The following is a 15,337-nucleotide window of genomic DNA, read 5'->3' as shown; positions in this document are numbered from 1 at the left end:
GATCCTTTCTTGAACAGTGGTTAGTGATCAAACCTATTCCGTTTTAAGTGGTATCTTTTAGGGGTGTAATGAAGCTCAAGCAACATCCACATTAGTCTCCCTTACGAGTTAATTTAAATTTTCCAACAAGCATCCCTTACCTTTTCATAAGGGAGTTCCCCCCGGGTTTCCAAACGTCTAACGGGAAGTGAAGGAGTGAAGGAGTGAAGGAGTGAAGGAGTGAAGGAGTGAAGGAGTGAAGGAGTGAAGGAGTGAAGGAGTGAAGGAGTGAAGGAGTGAAGGAGTGAAGGAGTGAAGGAGTGAAGGAGTGAAGGAGTGAAGGAGTGATGGAGTGAAGGAGTGAAGGACTGAAGGACTGAAGGAGTGAAGGAGTGAAGGAGTGAGGGAGTGAAGGAGTGAAGGAGTAATGGAGTGAAATCATTCCACCACTACAACTTGGAAAATAATAAATATTTTCCAAGTTAAAAAGGAAGCAAAAATCACTGTACAAACTGTTGTGTGCATTGAAAGTTTTCACCTCGTGCTCCTTGCTTGTTCTGTTCTCAGGTCAACTGCACAAGCGTAAATGCACTAACTTCCAGTTTGAGAAAAAGCTAAATTTCCAGCAGTCTTTAAATTAAATTAATTTTCTTTTATATGACACGTTACACCCCCAAATACAGAATATAGCTAAGCACTGATGTTTTCGAATCATCTTTTTTAAAAATGTGTATTTCAATATCGTTTATCTCTTTGAAGAGAACATTTTTCAAAATAAAAAGAAACCCGTGCTTGGCTGGATGCACAAATGAATACAAATTATCAAACTACTGATTAACTACCCAAATTGTGTAGCACTTGGACAAATTTAGTGTTTTCTTTTATCAGTCACATGACCATGGCTGTGGCATGTTGACATCATATTTAGGGTCATTCATTTACAAAAGTTGGAAACTGACCAAAATTATGCCACATTGACTTGAATTACTTAACAATTGCATCCTTAGCAACGCACCCAAAAAACCGTCAGTAGGCCCTTAAACCAGAATGCCGGGAATTTACGTCATACAAAAGTTAGTGAATTTCAGAAAACTAAGAGTAACATGACTGTGATTGGTAAAATCCATCATATTAAAAATGATAGCAATGGTACATTCACCCAAAATTCATGGTGCAAAAAACCCCAGGCTAGCAATTGCCAACGAGTCACTCTCACGAGGATGTAAGGGTGATGAGGTGGCAGCAGTTTTGGTACAGGCAGAAGAAATCTCAAATGACAAAGTAAGCATAAGGTAATGTAAGAGTGACATCATCGGTGATTGTTTTCGAGTAAGCCAATGGCATCACAGTATTTTTGTCTAAACCAATCACATCAGGAGGATCATGGGGGGGGGGTTGCTTGCCCTGCCTGCTTTTCTTCCTTCTGCAATTTTTTTTACCCAAAATAAAGATCTACCACTGCAAACATATTAAATAGTTTATCACAATGTTTTAAGTTATGCATGCTAAAACAACATACATTGGAGAGATAAAATGGATGGGAAAGATAAGAGATAAGGATGGAATTCTTATCACCTTGCACTGAGTAAGAGGCAAGTAGAACAGCAGTGTCTTTTTCACATGAAAGGCTTCCTTCAAGAATTTGCCCCTTGAGTTGCAAGTAATAGAAGTGTCTGCAACACAAGCACAGCGAAACTCAATACGTAAGAAAAGTACATGGTATACTTGCTTTATTTGTAGCTGAACTTACCCTTTTACCCAGATTTTTGAAATCTTCAAAGACGTTATCTTGTAGAGATCATCTCGTAAAATCCAATTTGATAATGCCAGCATGAGTTGTGTCATCATGTGTTATTGTTACGCACAATTGTACATGCTTGGCAGTTTAGAGGGAGTCTACAGCTCACTCAGTTGCTATTAAATATAGTTCATGCAATACAGCTGATAGGATATCTGCAGTGAAAGCCATCAGAAAGTTCTCAAAATTTGTCAAAAATTAACCAATAACTTATCAAGTGGACTGTATAATCAGATAATCTGTGTATGTAAAGTACATAACATGCATGCTAATTACTGGTTAACCAGATTGGGTGATTCCAGAAAATATCCATACCCACACAATGGGCAGCATCTTAGAATTCCGAGGGAGAGGGGGGTTTCTTGGGCTTGAATTCTGAAGGCATGGGTGGTAACACATTTTGCAATTCCAAAAGCATGGGGGAGTTTCAGCTCTGAATTTCCAGAGGGGGGAGACAGCAAAAACTTCTGTTGAAATCGCTGATCTGTTAACTTTTCTAATTCATAAATCAAGCACAAGGCCACCATGGAAGCAGGACAGAGATTGATCAGGCAGGTGTTTGCATCATGCAGATGAAAGTAGATCAAAATTGATGTGTGTTGTGCAGCAAGCTCAACTTTGAATAGGTCGATAAATTAGATGTTAGATTGATAAAATAATATAATTGAAGGGGTGAGTGCAAAACCATGTTAAGTGATGATTTGGGTGAAAAAAAATTTTTGCGAAAGGGCTTGAATTTTTGCATGTGGTCTTCAATGTAATAGAAAAACGTGGTCCTGTATTTTTGTCGCTGGTTTTTGCTTCGTTTGTAAAGACGCCGCTTGGAAAACTGAGTGGTTTTTCTGCATACGCAATATCTCGAAAACGAAGCGAAGCTTAGCAGAAAAACTACAGGACATTGTTAAACATACCTAAACAAAACTGCATGCGAAATTTGGAGCGTTTTCGACAAAGTTCACTATTGATTAAAATACCTAGCACCCTTTTCCCGCCAAGGTCTTCAAATAAACAAAGCCCCGCCTTTGTTATGATAAACAGAGCCGATCCTTTGTTATAATAGCCAAGCCAAGCCCGGGGCACTTCCCCGCTTGCCCAAGTTTTCAAAGTCATTAATAATTCATGAACCCAAAAATGGATGTCAAACTACGGGCGTGTTTTTTAAGCAATAGACCACAAGTTTTTATGGTTTGTAGGCTGATAAACCACGTGGGATGTTGGAAGAACACGAGAAGAATTCGTAAATCACAAGCCGCAGGCAAGTGATTTACAAATTATTCGAGTGTTCTCCCAACGGCCCAAGTGATAAGGGCAGATTTTGATCACGTGCTAGGCAACCACTTCTGAGCTGTGAGCGCGCGTGACGCAATCAACAAAACAACACTATAAATTGTAATTTTCGTCAAGCTTCATCTAAACACTTGATTACCTTGAGCCTAAAATTTACCTTTTCTTCTCAAAATCATTATTAAAAATTTAGTTGGCGAACGGCTTGCCTGGGTCATTGCCCGTGGGGCAAGTAAGGAGAGAAAGTTGCTTGCCTGAAGGGAAAATCTACCTGTCCCGGACGATCGGACAGGGTTTTTTTTGAGCCCTGTAGCAACGCTTGGCAAATGGGCCATGACTCACCAGAGGGTATTTTTCTTGGGCAAGAACTGCTCTTGGACTTTGCTGCCTGGCTCGATCTGACTTCGAACGCGGATAACACGATTACAGTATATCAGCTGCCTTCGAAGTTTCAGAACACGTTTTGATTCTTTAAAACGTGCTGATGACTTACGGGTTTATCGAGACTTTATGATGCCTCTCAACCACCAGGCAGGCATACAAGGTACTTTGAAACAATGCTTAAGATATTAGTTGACAGAGCTCTAATGTGGCACATCTCTGTTTTGTTCGATGAATTTCGTTTGACGCTCGATCGATTCACGTGTTGTGCTCACGTCACAATAATCGATGTAAACAATCTGTTCCCAGATTTCCACTCTATATATGCTGTGAGATTTGATTTTGACTTCATACACTATAAACAGTCTGCCTGTTTGCTGTTCAACAAATAAACTCCTAGAGACATGGCTAGGAAAAGCCAAGTATTTTTGCATATGTTATAACTCGAAAACGAAGCATAAACCAGCGACAAAAATACAGGGCCGCGTTTTTCTATTACATTGAAGACCACATGCAAAAATTCAAGCCCTTTCACGAAAATTTTTTTTTTCACCCAAATCGTCACTTAGCATGGTTTTGCACTCACCCCTTCAATTATAGGTTTAGCCAAGTGCCAGGTTGTTCAAAGCCAAGCTAACCCAGGATATACAAAAATTTTGATTTGAGTTTCGTAACTTTGCTATCAGGTTTTCTATTTACAGTACCGGTCAAAGGGATTGCAGCACCTACACTTGCATAAAATGCATGTAGTCTGTGTGTAGTATTCGTGGACAGTGTGTGGACTGTACGTGGACTGTGCGTGGACAGTGCGTGGACAGTGCGTGGACAGTGCGTGGACAGTGCGTGGACAGTGCGTGTAATTACACGTGTGTAAAATTTACTGATCTGTTAGTTACACATTTTTGCATGTAATTTTGCACAAATGCGTGTATTTTAATTGGAGGAAGAAACCTTTGTTATTCATACATGCAGTTGCGTGTATTTTGCATAACAAAAAGCCACTACTAACTTGTATTCGAAACCCGCGACTCTCAATGTTCACAACAAAAAGTAAATTTAACAGCCATCAAGCATTGCTAAATTAGTGGACTAGCTCGAGCACCTATCAAACAAATACTATCTTTTAGTCTGTAGCAGTCCGCACTTCTGCTTAACATCTAAACTTAATTCTTAAAGATCTACAAGTTTTCGTTTACGATGTGCGTTGCAACGTAATGTTTACCCACACACGAAATGTCATTTCAACCCCTGTTCCTTCGATAACAATGAAATAGGGAGTCAAACAGAAACTTGCGGACTCTCTCTTAATCTGCTTATTGGCCAAACTTCTGCTTAAATGGCGAAGAATTGAAACTTTTTTAACAAAATCTAAGTGTGAAATAGTTTAAATAGTGACTTTGAACATTTATTTCGTTTCTATTCGTTTAATCTGTTATTTGTTAATTTCGAGTGATTTCCGGTCAGCGGTCTTTACTGTATTTAGTCTCGTCATTGCTTACGTCACTACTCGGGACAGTACTAAACACGTTTTTTGTTCCCGCTCAAAAACTCGCTCAACATGACCGCCATGTTTGTAACGCTGTTGAACCGAAGTGAAATATAGTTGAGTTCCTATCACTGTTGTTTTCCTTGCTCCCCACATTTTTGGTGCCGGGAGCAGGATGGAAGAATTACCGAAACTGCTACCATCTAGAAGAGCACACAAGGCGTATTTAACCAAGTTAAGACACAAAATCGACGAGACTGCAAAAGGCACAATTACCCACAATGAGATTGCTCTACTCAAGTCGCTCGTCGACTAGCTGAAACAAAAGAAACAAACCCTCAAGGAACTTAACGACAGGATAGCAGTTTTACTAGAAACTCCTGAGGAACTCGAAGCAGAAATACTCAATGCAGAGGAACTAGACAGCCTTATCATGAAGAAAGTTGGCGTCACCAATAATTTAATTGAACTCGCCAAAGGGAAACTCAGTCAACACATGTTGTCTCACAGTCCTGAGAATATCAGTACTCCGTCAAGTTTGCCGCAAGGGGGACAAGAAAATCAACAACCCATTCCATCTACGTTGCAAACAGAACAAGAAAATCAACCATCCGATTCACCCCCGTTGACTGGAACGTCAGGTAGCAATTTTCAAGGTAACACAGCCGCCTCAGCAGAGAATCCTCCGATTACACCGCCGCCAGTGAGTACATTCCACACTAGTCGTTTACCCAAACTTGTATTGCCATCGTTTGATGGCAACCCGCTTGAATAGCAACCATTTTGGGACGCTTTCCGGTCTGCAGTACATGATAACTCTTCAATCAGTGATGTTCAAAAGTTCAATTATTTGAGAGCACAGTTACGCGACGGAGCTGATAGAGTCATTGCCGCGTTGCCATTAACCAGTGCCAATTATGCTAAGAGTACCCAGTTATTGAGAGATTCACTCAACCCCACAAGATCATCAATGCACACATGGAGGCACTGCTCATCCTTCCATCACCCACTGACCATTTAAGTAGTTTGAGGCTTTTCTACGACTCAGTTGAGACACACATCAGGGGACTTGAGTCACTAGGGAAGAAAACAGAAACATATGGAGATATTCTTGTCCCCATCATTCAGAAATTACCTAATGGGATTAAGAGGAATCTAGCAAGACAAAATGGAAGGAGTGGCAGCTTGATAATTTGCGCAAGGCAATCTTGAATGAAATTGAAATCTTAGAAGCAGGTCAGAACAGTTCTAGTGATTATGAACTCAGTAGCAACTCAACAACTGCTACTACTGCTGCATTTCTCACAACTTTGAAGCCACATACACCTGTTCTCCCTCCTCCCACTGATCAGCACCCCACCAAGCGAACATGCCTTTTCTGTAAGGGCAAACATTGCCCAAATGATTGCAATGTCGTGACAGATAAGGGAAAGAGATACTCCATTGTACGTGATGCAATCGTCATTCAGTATCTAAATGCAAGTCACGGAACCAAAGAAAGGTATGCCACTGAAAGCATCATACCAGTCTTTGTCAAAATGTAGAACCACCTCCAGTGTCATCCACTGAACCAGCAACTACAAACAAGATTTCAGGTGCACACATCACAGACAAGACTGTAGCACATTCAGTCTCAGCCTACCACATTGGTGATTCTGACAGACACATGCCCGTTCTGCTGAAAACAGCTGTTGCTTCTGTTAGAAGTCACAACAACCACATCAGTGTGCACATTCTATTCGACGAAGGCTCTCAACGCTCCTTCATTAAATCAGATGTAGCGACCAAGCTTGATCTGAAACCAGAAAAGCAAGAGACAATATCTCTGTCAACTTTTGGTGGGAACACATCATCTGTTAAACACATTGACACTGCTACCATTTATCTCAAAACCGCTCAAGAGGAAACCATGCCCATTCGCGTGATCATTGTGCCAACAATAGCTGCACCGCTCATTACTCACACAGGAGCCAACGTACGGGACTTGCCACATCTAAAGGGACTGTCATTAGCACGAATTAAAGTTGATGATTAATCTTTCACAGTTGATATTCTAATCCGTGCTGATCATTATTGGGGCATTGTGGAAAGCGAAGTTATCAAGGGTCCAGGTCCCACAGCAGCCAAATTAAAGATAGGGTACCTCCTCTCGGGCCCCCTCTCTAACAGTAACCAATCAGAGAACCTCAACACTTCTATTTTAAATGTTGTGACTGAACATCATCAAGAACAATTTGATTCGGAACATTTCTGGTGAATTGAATCAGTTGGTGTTCAGCCAAACTCCTCAGAAGAAACGCCAGATGCCTTTCTGAAGTATTCTCAAGACTTGTATATCATCTTGGATGGCCGGTATGTAAATGTAAATGTAAATGTAAATGTAATTTGTTTACCCACGGAGCATCAAGGTGTTCACAGAATTCGTTCAGAAATGTCCGTGCATTCAAGGATCAAATTGGAATTTGAGAAATGTTGGTTTTTGAGGACAGGGGAAAACCGGAGTACCTGGAGAAAAACCTCTTGGAGCAGAGAAGAGAACCAACAACAAACTCAACCCACATATGACGCCGGGTCTGTAAATTGAACCCGGGACACATTGGTGGGAGGCAAGCGCTCTCACTACTGCGCCATCCCTGCTCCAGGTACAGTGCAAAGTTACCTTGGCAACCAGAACACCCCCCTCTACCATCAAATGCAGAAATCACTAAGCACAGAACCTGCTCCATGATCAGAAAACTGACTGCAGATCCTGAGAACCTACGCAAGTACAATGACATCATCCAAGAACAACAGTCTCGAGGCTTTATTGAAAGGGTGAACAATCCAGATATGGCCAACAGAGTGTGTCATTACATACCTCATCATGCTGTCCTCAAGGACTCTACCACAACTCCCCTACGCATTGTGTACGACTGCAGCTTCAAACAAGGTGAACAACCCAGCTTGAATGATTGCTTACAGCCAGGCCCTCCGCTTCTCAATGACCTTACTGGCATACTTCTACCCTTCCGTCGCCACAAGAATGCCATAACTACAGACATTGAAAAGGCATTTTTACATGTAAACCTAGACCAAGCTGATCGAGATGCCATGCAATTCTACTGGCTATCTAATACAGATGACCCGGAGAGTGAACTCATTATGTACAGATTCAAGTCTGTTATGTTTGGTGCCACAAGTTCCCCCTTCATCTTAAACGCCACCCTTAACAAGCACCTCACAGTCTACAGTCAGCATGGATATGCTTAGGAATCTGTACGTGGACGACCTCACCTCAGGAACAAGCAATGATGGTTCAGCAGTCAACTATTACCAAGATGCCAGGAACAAGATGTCACCAGTGGGCTTTAGCCTCAGGTCATGGAGTTCAAACAGTCCTGGTGTTCAACGTCTTGCAGCCAAGGATCAAGTCCTTGACACCAGCCCAACTAGGAAGATGCTTGGCATGCTTTGGAACATAACTTCAGACACATTACGATTCTCATGCAAACAAGCAACCTCTACCCCTCCCTGGTCAACCAAGAGAGAGGTCTTTCAAGAAACAGCAAAGGTCTTTGATCCACTTGGCTTACTTCAACCAGTCACCGCTGCTGCTAAGATTCTAATACAAGAACTGTGGAAGGAAGGGATTGACTGGGACGACCTTCTTCCACCTTCTCTTGATCAAAAATGGCATGCTGTAGCAAAGGAGATAGGAGATGCAACCCAACTTGAGTTCCCGCGTCGCTACTTCACTTCTGATGTCTCTCTCGATAGCAGTGGTACAGAACTACATGTTTTTGCTGATGCAAGCCAAAGGGCTTATGGAGCCGCCGCTTACTTAGTACGTGAAAACCAGTCGTCGCTAACCATGGCAAAGTCGCATGTTGCTCCAACAAAGAAGAAACTCACCCTTCCAGAGCTGGAACTTATGGCAGCTTTGACAGCTGCACGTTTAGCTTCATATCTTCAAGAACAAGTGCAAGTTACAAGAGTCACATTGTGGTCTGACAACCAAATTGTACTTCATTGGCTCAATAGCACCAAGTTGCTGAAGCCGTTCATCAACACTTGCATCCAAGAAGTAAAGAAGCTGAAATCTATTCCCAACTGGAAGTACTGCCCTACAACTGAAAACCCCTCCGATCTTCTCACAACAGCGATAACAGCACATCAACTGAAGAATTCTTCACTGTGGAAACATGGTCCCATATGGTTGCCAAAGAGATCCCAGTGGCCCTCGTGGCCTACAACAGAGGTTCTCCACTTATCAGCCACTGAAAGCTCTACTGATGGGCCTTCTGCAGACAGCACAGTTCCTGTTCAACAACAAGGCCTTCATCGCCCGATCAGTCCATCAGATTTCAGCAGTTTGCCAAGGCTTCTACGTGTTACAGCCTATGTTTTCAGATTTGTACAGCTTCTCCAGAAGAAAGTCAGCCAACAAGGTCCAGTTACAGCTATGGAATATGATCAAGCCATGACAGAATGGGTGACGAATCCTCAATCTGTTGTCTTTCATGCTGAAGTTGACAGCCTCCCCTCAAAGTCACGACACCGAACAACTTTGGTGTGTCAACTTTGCCTTTTCCTTGATGACGGTGGTCTTCAACGTTGTGGCGGGAGGATACACAACCCACCTTTAAGTGGCAATGCCAAATTTCCTCTGCTGCTACCAAGCAAAGACCACTTCACAGATCTAGTATTTCACTCCACCCATGTCAAGCAGCTTCATGCAGGTGTCAAGTCAACACTCACCGCCCTGCGTCAAAGTTACTGGGTTCCTTCTGGCCGACAACATGTCAAAACCTTAATTGACAAATGCGTAACCTGCAGAAGGGTTTCAGGAACAGCCTACAATGCACCAGACCCACCACCCCTTCCCAAGTCAAGAATGCAACAAACACAACCCTTTGAGGTCACAGGAGTGGACTACACTGGAGCTCTGTATGTTCGAAATGCTGGAATTGAAACAAAGGTCTACATGTGTCTGTTTGCTCGTACAACAACCAGGGCTATTCATCTTGAAGTTGTTGAAGACTTGACTGTTGAGGCCTTCTTACTCGCCTTTCGCAGATTTGCAAGTTGCAAATCTCTTCCAAGGAAACTAATATCTGACAATGCCTCAACATTCATATCAGCGAACAATGAACTAAAGGAACTGTTTCAATCTCATGCGCACAAGGAATCACTCACTATGGAAGGCATTGAACAGCCACATATGTCTGTTTGTTTGTACAACAACCAGGGCTATTCATCTTGAAGTTGCTGAAGACTTGACTGTTGAGGCCTTCTTACACGCCTTTTGCAGATTTGCAAGTCGCAAGTCTCTTCCAAGGAAACTAATATCTGACAATGCCTCAACATTTCTATCAGCGAACAATGAACTAAAGGAACTGTTTCAATCTCATGCGCTCAAGGAATCACTCGCTAGGGAAGGCATTGAATGGCTATTCATCCCAAAGAAGGCACCTTGGTACAGCAGGTTTTGGAACGCCTCATCAGTCTTACCAAGTCCACCATTAAGAAGGTACTCGGCAGAGCTGCAGTCAACCTGTGCACTCTTCAAACAATTGTTCTTGAAGTGGAGGCAATTCTTAATGATTGCCCCCTAACCTATGTTTCCTTGGACATTAAGGATGAAGAGGCATTAACCCCCACGCATCTACTTTATGGCTGACGAATCACGTCACTACCACATCCACTAGTAGAGAGGGACGAAGTGAGTGATCCCACCTACCAAACAAACATAGATCTCCTGAGGAAGGCAAAACGAGTCACCTTACTGATTCAACACTTTTGGCAATGTTGGCGTCACAAGTACCTCACCTCCCTCCGAGAGTTCCACAAAGGTTCAGAAATCAACATGGAATCCGTGAAGGTTGGCGATGTAGTTCTAATCCACAATGACAACCCGAGAGTAAACTGAAAACTAGCACTTGTCACATCCATTAACAGAGGTCGCGATGGACTTGTACATTCTGTCAATTTATGTACTGCCAATGGAACAACAAACCGTCCCATAACAAGATTCCACCCTCTAGAAGTTCAAGCCAAGGAAGTACGGTGTCCCGCAGAAGACAAAGCAACCACAATAGAAACTCCAGCTCCTGCGAGAAGACCACAAAGAGATGCAGCACGACAGGCTATGAGAAGAATTGCAGACTGGGCTTAGGACATTTGCGTGCTCCCGGAGGATGTGAAATAGTTTAAATAGTGACTTTGAACATTTATTTCGTTTCTATTCGTTTAATCTGCTATTTGTTGATTTCGAATGATTTCCGGTCAGCGGTTGTTACTGTATTTAGTCTCGTCATTGCATACGTCACTACTCGGGACAGTACTAAACACGTTTTTCATTCCCGCTCAAAAACTCGCTCAACATGACCGCCATGTTTGTAACACTGTTGAACCAAAGTGAAATATAGTTGAGTTCCTATCACTGTTGTATCTCCTGCTTCCCCACACTAAGCGTTTGGAAATTTTCAATTCATCAGATTTTCATCCCTGGGTTGAGTCGCGTTGACAGATTGTAGATTTGGGAAGATTTTGGTCACATGCTAGGCAACGATGTTCAAGAAACAGATCAAATTTCATTTCAATCAGATCAAAACAATACGCTTTCACATAGACAACATTCAATTCTGAGTATGTGATATTGATGATGAATCTTCAAAGGCTTTTTAAACTTAAAGAAGGTAACTGGTGTTTAAAAATTAAATCTCAAGTAAAATAATGTGTTTTGCTGTTATTTCGTGTCCGTCAAGCCTCTGTATCGCATTGCAGTCCAATACAGTAAATGTTACACAGTAAATGTTTTGTTTTCATTATTTTGTGTCCGTCAAGCCTCAGTTCGTCAGTCGCTAGCGCCCTTGTTGTTTCTCACGAAAAGAAAAAACACAGCGGGAAAAGCTTTTGAACACCGGTAAACTCCGAACGCTTCGGAGTACGAAATATTTTTAATGAATCTTCAAATTGTTTTAAAGTACACTGATTGCTGTAATTTAAAATTGAAAGCGAAATTATGTGTTTATGTTCTGTTATCTCAGTGAATCCTAGCACGCCTGTCAGTCGCTGGCGCCGCTTCTTGAAACTACACGTACAACGTAAAAAATACTTTTACTGTAAAGCAGTAAGCCACCTAAAGGAAACTGGTCTATTCTATTGGAAACGTTTAATGACCAGAAGTAAGAAGGCGAAAGACTAAACTGTATTGCAGTGCAGTCCAGGACGGTAAATGTTACATGGTAAATGTTTTGTTTTCATTACACGCACTTTTAATATTTTGTTCTCATTACACGCACTTAATGAGTTCCAGTTGAACGACTGCATGCAATATCACATCTTCTGTGTGAAATTACGCGCGTGCAATTACACGCATTTTCGTGCATTTGCGTGTAGGATGCGTGAACACTGCGTGTAATGTGCGTGTAGTACACGCGCTTTACGTGTGTGTATTGTTTCAGTCCCTTTGACCGGTACTGTATGTTGTAAAATTAATGGCCTTAGGTTAACTTTTAATCCTGGGTTAGTGTTAACCTACTTCTGAACAACTCAGCCTTGATAACAACAAGTTAACCAGGTTTAAGCCTGCCATCCAATTAAAAACCTGCACCTGGTCAGCAGTCAACTACAAAAAACCATGTGATTTCAATGAGCACACAACTTGAGCCTGTGATATGGTAACATGATACTGGTCAGCAGATACCTTGTTTAAATAGGTGTCAATTGACCACAACATGGATGTACAGTATCAAAGATGTACCCTGTAAACCAAGGTTGCATGTCTCAGTCAACTAATTAGCAAGAGTTTGGTTGCCATGTTGAGTGTCATCGTTGTCGCTGCCACCGCTGCCGTCATCATTTTCATAGCGGTGCACACCCACGAGCAATACCGCTAGACATGATAACCATCAGAAAATCAATTTATGGGTTTTCTTTTCTTTCCTGTATGGGTATGGTGCTCTGCTTGGTAGCCCTTCAGGCCACCAGAGCTCCACTATAAAAAAATGTCTGTGTTTCATTGTCTCTTAATTAATTGATGATCTTATTGCATGCAAAAAAACCTGCACCAGTCTCTTGTTTTCAAATGGAACACCTGACAGATTTGTTCTTCACGCCAAAATGTCACCAGCAGAACCAGACATCAACAAGAACAGTGTGCCACTTTTATGAGCTGTTTAACTCAGAATTGTGTATGTGCAAGTGTTTTGGTCATTCACTTTTAAATGGTTATTCTTCCAGTAATCACAATGTATCCCACAAGCTGACAATCCCTAACCAGATGTGTAGAGGAAAGAACATTATAGGGAAAGCTATGCTCTACTATAATGTTAACAAACTTGAGTTGCTTGCTTGCTTGAATTGCATGCAGAATTTCTTGGAGTGCAGAAAAAGCCAAGTTAGACAGTCTAACAGGAATTCCCAAGTGTTTGAAAAGAAATCAGAAATTGCAAAAGGGAGGGGGGTAAATGATTTTAGAATTTGGAGGGTGTGAGGGGTAGAGCATTTTGAAATTTCTGAAGCCAAGGGGGTGTTACTACAATTATCAGTTGAGTAAGGTGTGGCTGAAGTTTGATGACGAAGTTTTGGCCTTAAAATTACAGTGTTGTCACGGGCAACTTAACTCATTTCCATTGGTAACAATATCAACAGCCGTGTGTCACCTGTCACGCTGCCTATGATTTCGCACACTTTGCTGCCAATGACATCACAAGCCAACAAGTTGCCACTGGAAACAGAGCCAGTTGCCTGTGACAACAACACGATTTTCATGTTAAAACATGGTGACCAAACTTTCATCGTGCCTTACTCAACTGATAATCGTAGTAATGTTCATGCTGCCCATGGTAGGTGTGTCAGATATTTTCCAGAATCACCCATTTGTAGTATGTTTGCCCAAAATAGAGATTTGAAAGGACTCAAGTCATGTCTTGCTATGTAAGAATATTATTTCCAGCACGGCAAACGCTTTGAAATAAAAATCACCTGGTCAGTTTGTCTTGGAACCTCAAACAAGAAGAACCTGCCACAAAGAAGTGGATCTTGAACTTAAGGTTGACAGTGCCAACAAAACTGGATGCATGTTGTTCGAGCTGCTTCTTTATTGGTTTCTCCAGTACCAGCCACCACTCATGGCCTTTCTTAGTCTTGTAACATAAACCAAAGTATTCAACCTGCACAAATAGATTAACATTAAAAAACAAACACATTACCACATTTTTTTGCAATACGTACATGTAACTAGTTCAGAATGATGGCATTAAATTGCCAATGAACCAAAAGCACTCCCCAGTATATATGTGATTATTGCCAAAAGACTGAGAGTTTCTGATCTAAGTTTTATTTCAGACGTCAGGAACTATCGTACATTCCTAGAATTCCCTCAGATAGTGCACACACAACACAACAGGACCTATGACCCTGCATGTCATGAAGTGGTTGTAGAGTATATGAAAATGAGTACTTTTTAAAATCTCACAATTGCACAGATGCTTAAATTGTGTGTTTAACTACAATGATCAAAGAATGTTTTCATATCTTTCACCACAGTTCAAATATATGATCTTTCATATGTTCACTTGCATTCTTCACCATCTAAGGGTATACACGTATTACGAACTCGCAACACGACCGGCTCTCAGTTGGCTTGATAGCTCAGTTGATAGAGCACTGCACCAGTATCGCAGGGGTCATGAGTTCGATTCCTGCTCAAGCCTGAATTTTTTCAGGCTTTAATTTCACAACTACATAAGTTGTGTGTGTAACTGCAATGACCAATCATGTTTTCATATCTTTCTCCATAGTTCAAATATAATTATGATCCTTTGTATACTCACTAGCAGTATTGATATACATGTACAGCGTAGAAAGCATAAAATATTCATAAGCCTTATAAACCGGAAAAAGTTTCTGCCCTTGTGAGGGGTCTTGAAATGTTCATCCACAGGCAGCCCAGACATTGAATACGATTCATATGTGACAATATGCTGTTGGCTGGTTTTCTATTTCAGCTACGCCTCAAAGCATAACCAATCATCTTGGCCAGAGGATTTGAATTTCTAGTTTAACGACCATGCCATCGTAACAAAGTTGCCTCCAGCTGTCTAGAGGCACAGGGCAATTTTTATTGTTTCCAGTGAAATTTCCCTTGGGACCGTGGCAGTGTAATTGGCATGATGAGAAATTCAAATCCTGTGGCAAAGATGATCAGTCTCACTTCAAGGTAGAGCTGAAATGGAAAGCTAGAGCTGGAAAACCAGCATTTCTCGGGCAGTTGCGATAAACCTTGGAACCTTGGGAGAACCAAATTGAAGGAAGAGTTATCAAAGGCTGCCATGAGGCAACTTTGGCAAGATTAGACCATTAATTTTTTTTGTGAAATTAACCGAGCTTTGAGGGCAGGTTGTTGGACCAGTAGGTCGCCCGCC

At 41.7% G+C, this 15,337-nt stretch overlaps 1 protein-coding gene and 1 pseudogene across 1 annotated transcript in view; one reads left to right on the top strand and one right to left on the bottom strand.

Annotated features, from left to right (window-relative positions):
• LOC145469947 (tyrosine-protein phosphatase non-receptor type 21-like) overlaps window positions 1–15,337 on the bottom strand; it is a 64,261-nt gene that overhangs the window by 44,332 nt on the left and 4,592 nt on the right. The window contains exons 2-3 of the mRNA XM_081453765.1: window positions 13,896–14,083; window positions 1,555–1,652 (exon numbers count right to left, since the gene is read on the bottom strand). Of these exons, the coding sequence (XP_081309891.1) occupies window positions 1,555–1,652; window positions 13,896–14,083 (286 nt within the window). The remainder of the gene's footprint in view (window positions 1–1,554; window positions 1,653–13,895; window positions 14,084–15,337) is intronic.
• On the top strand, window positions 8,260–11,082 carry LOC145470391 (uncharacterized; annotated as a pseudogene).

Source organism: Orbicella franksi, chromosome 15 (assembly GCF_964199315.1).
Source record: "Orbicella franksi chromosome 15, jaOrbFran1.1, whole genome shotgun sequence".
NCBI lineage: Eukaryota > Metazoa > Cnidaria > Anthozoa > Scleractinia > Merulinidae > Orbicella > Orbicella franksi.
This window is presented reverse-complemented; position numbering and strand designations above follow the sequence as displayed.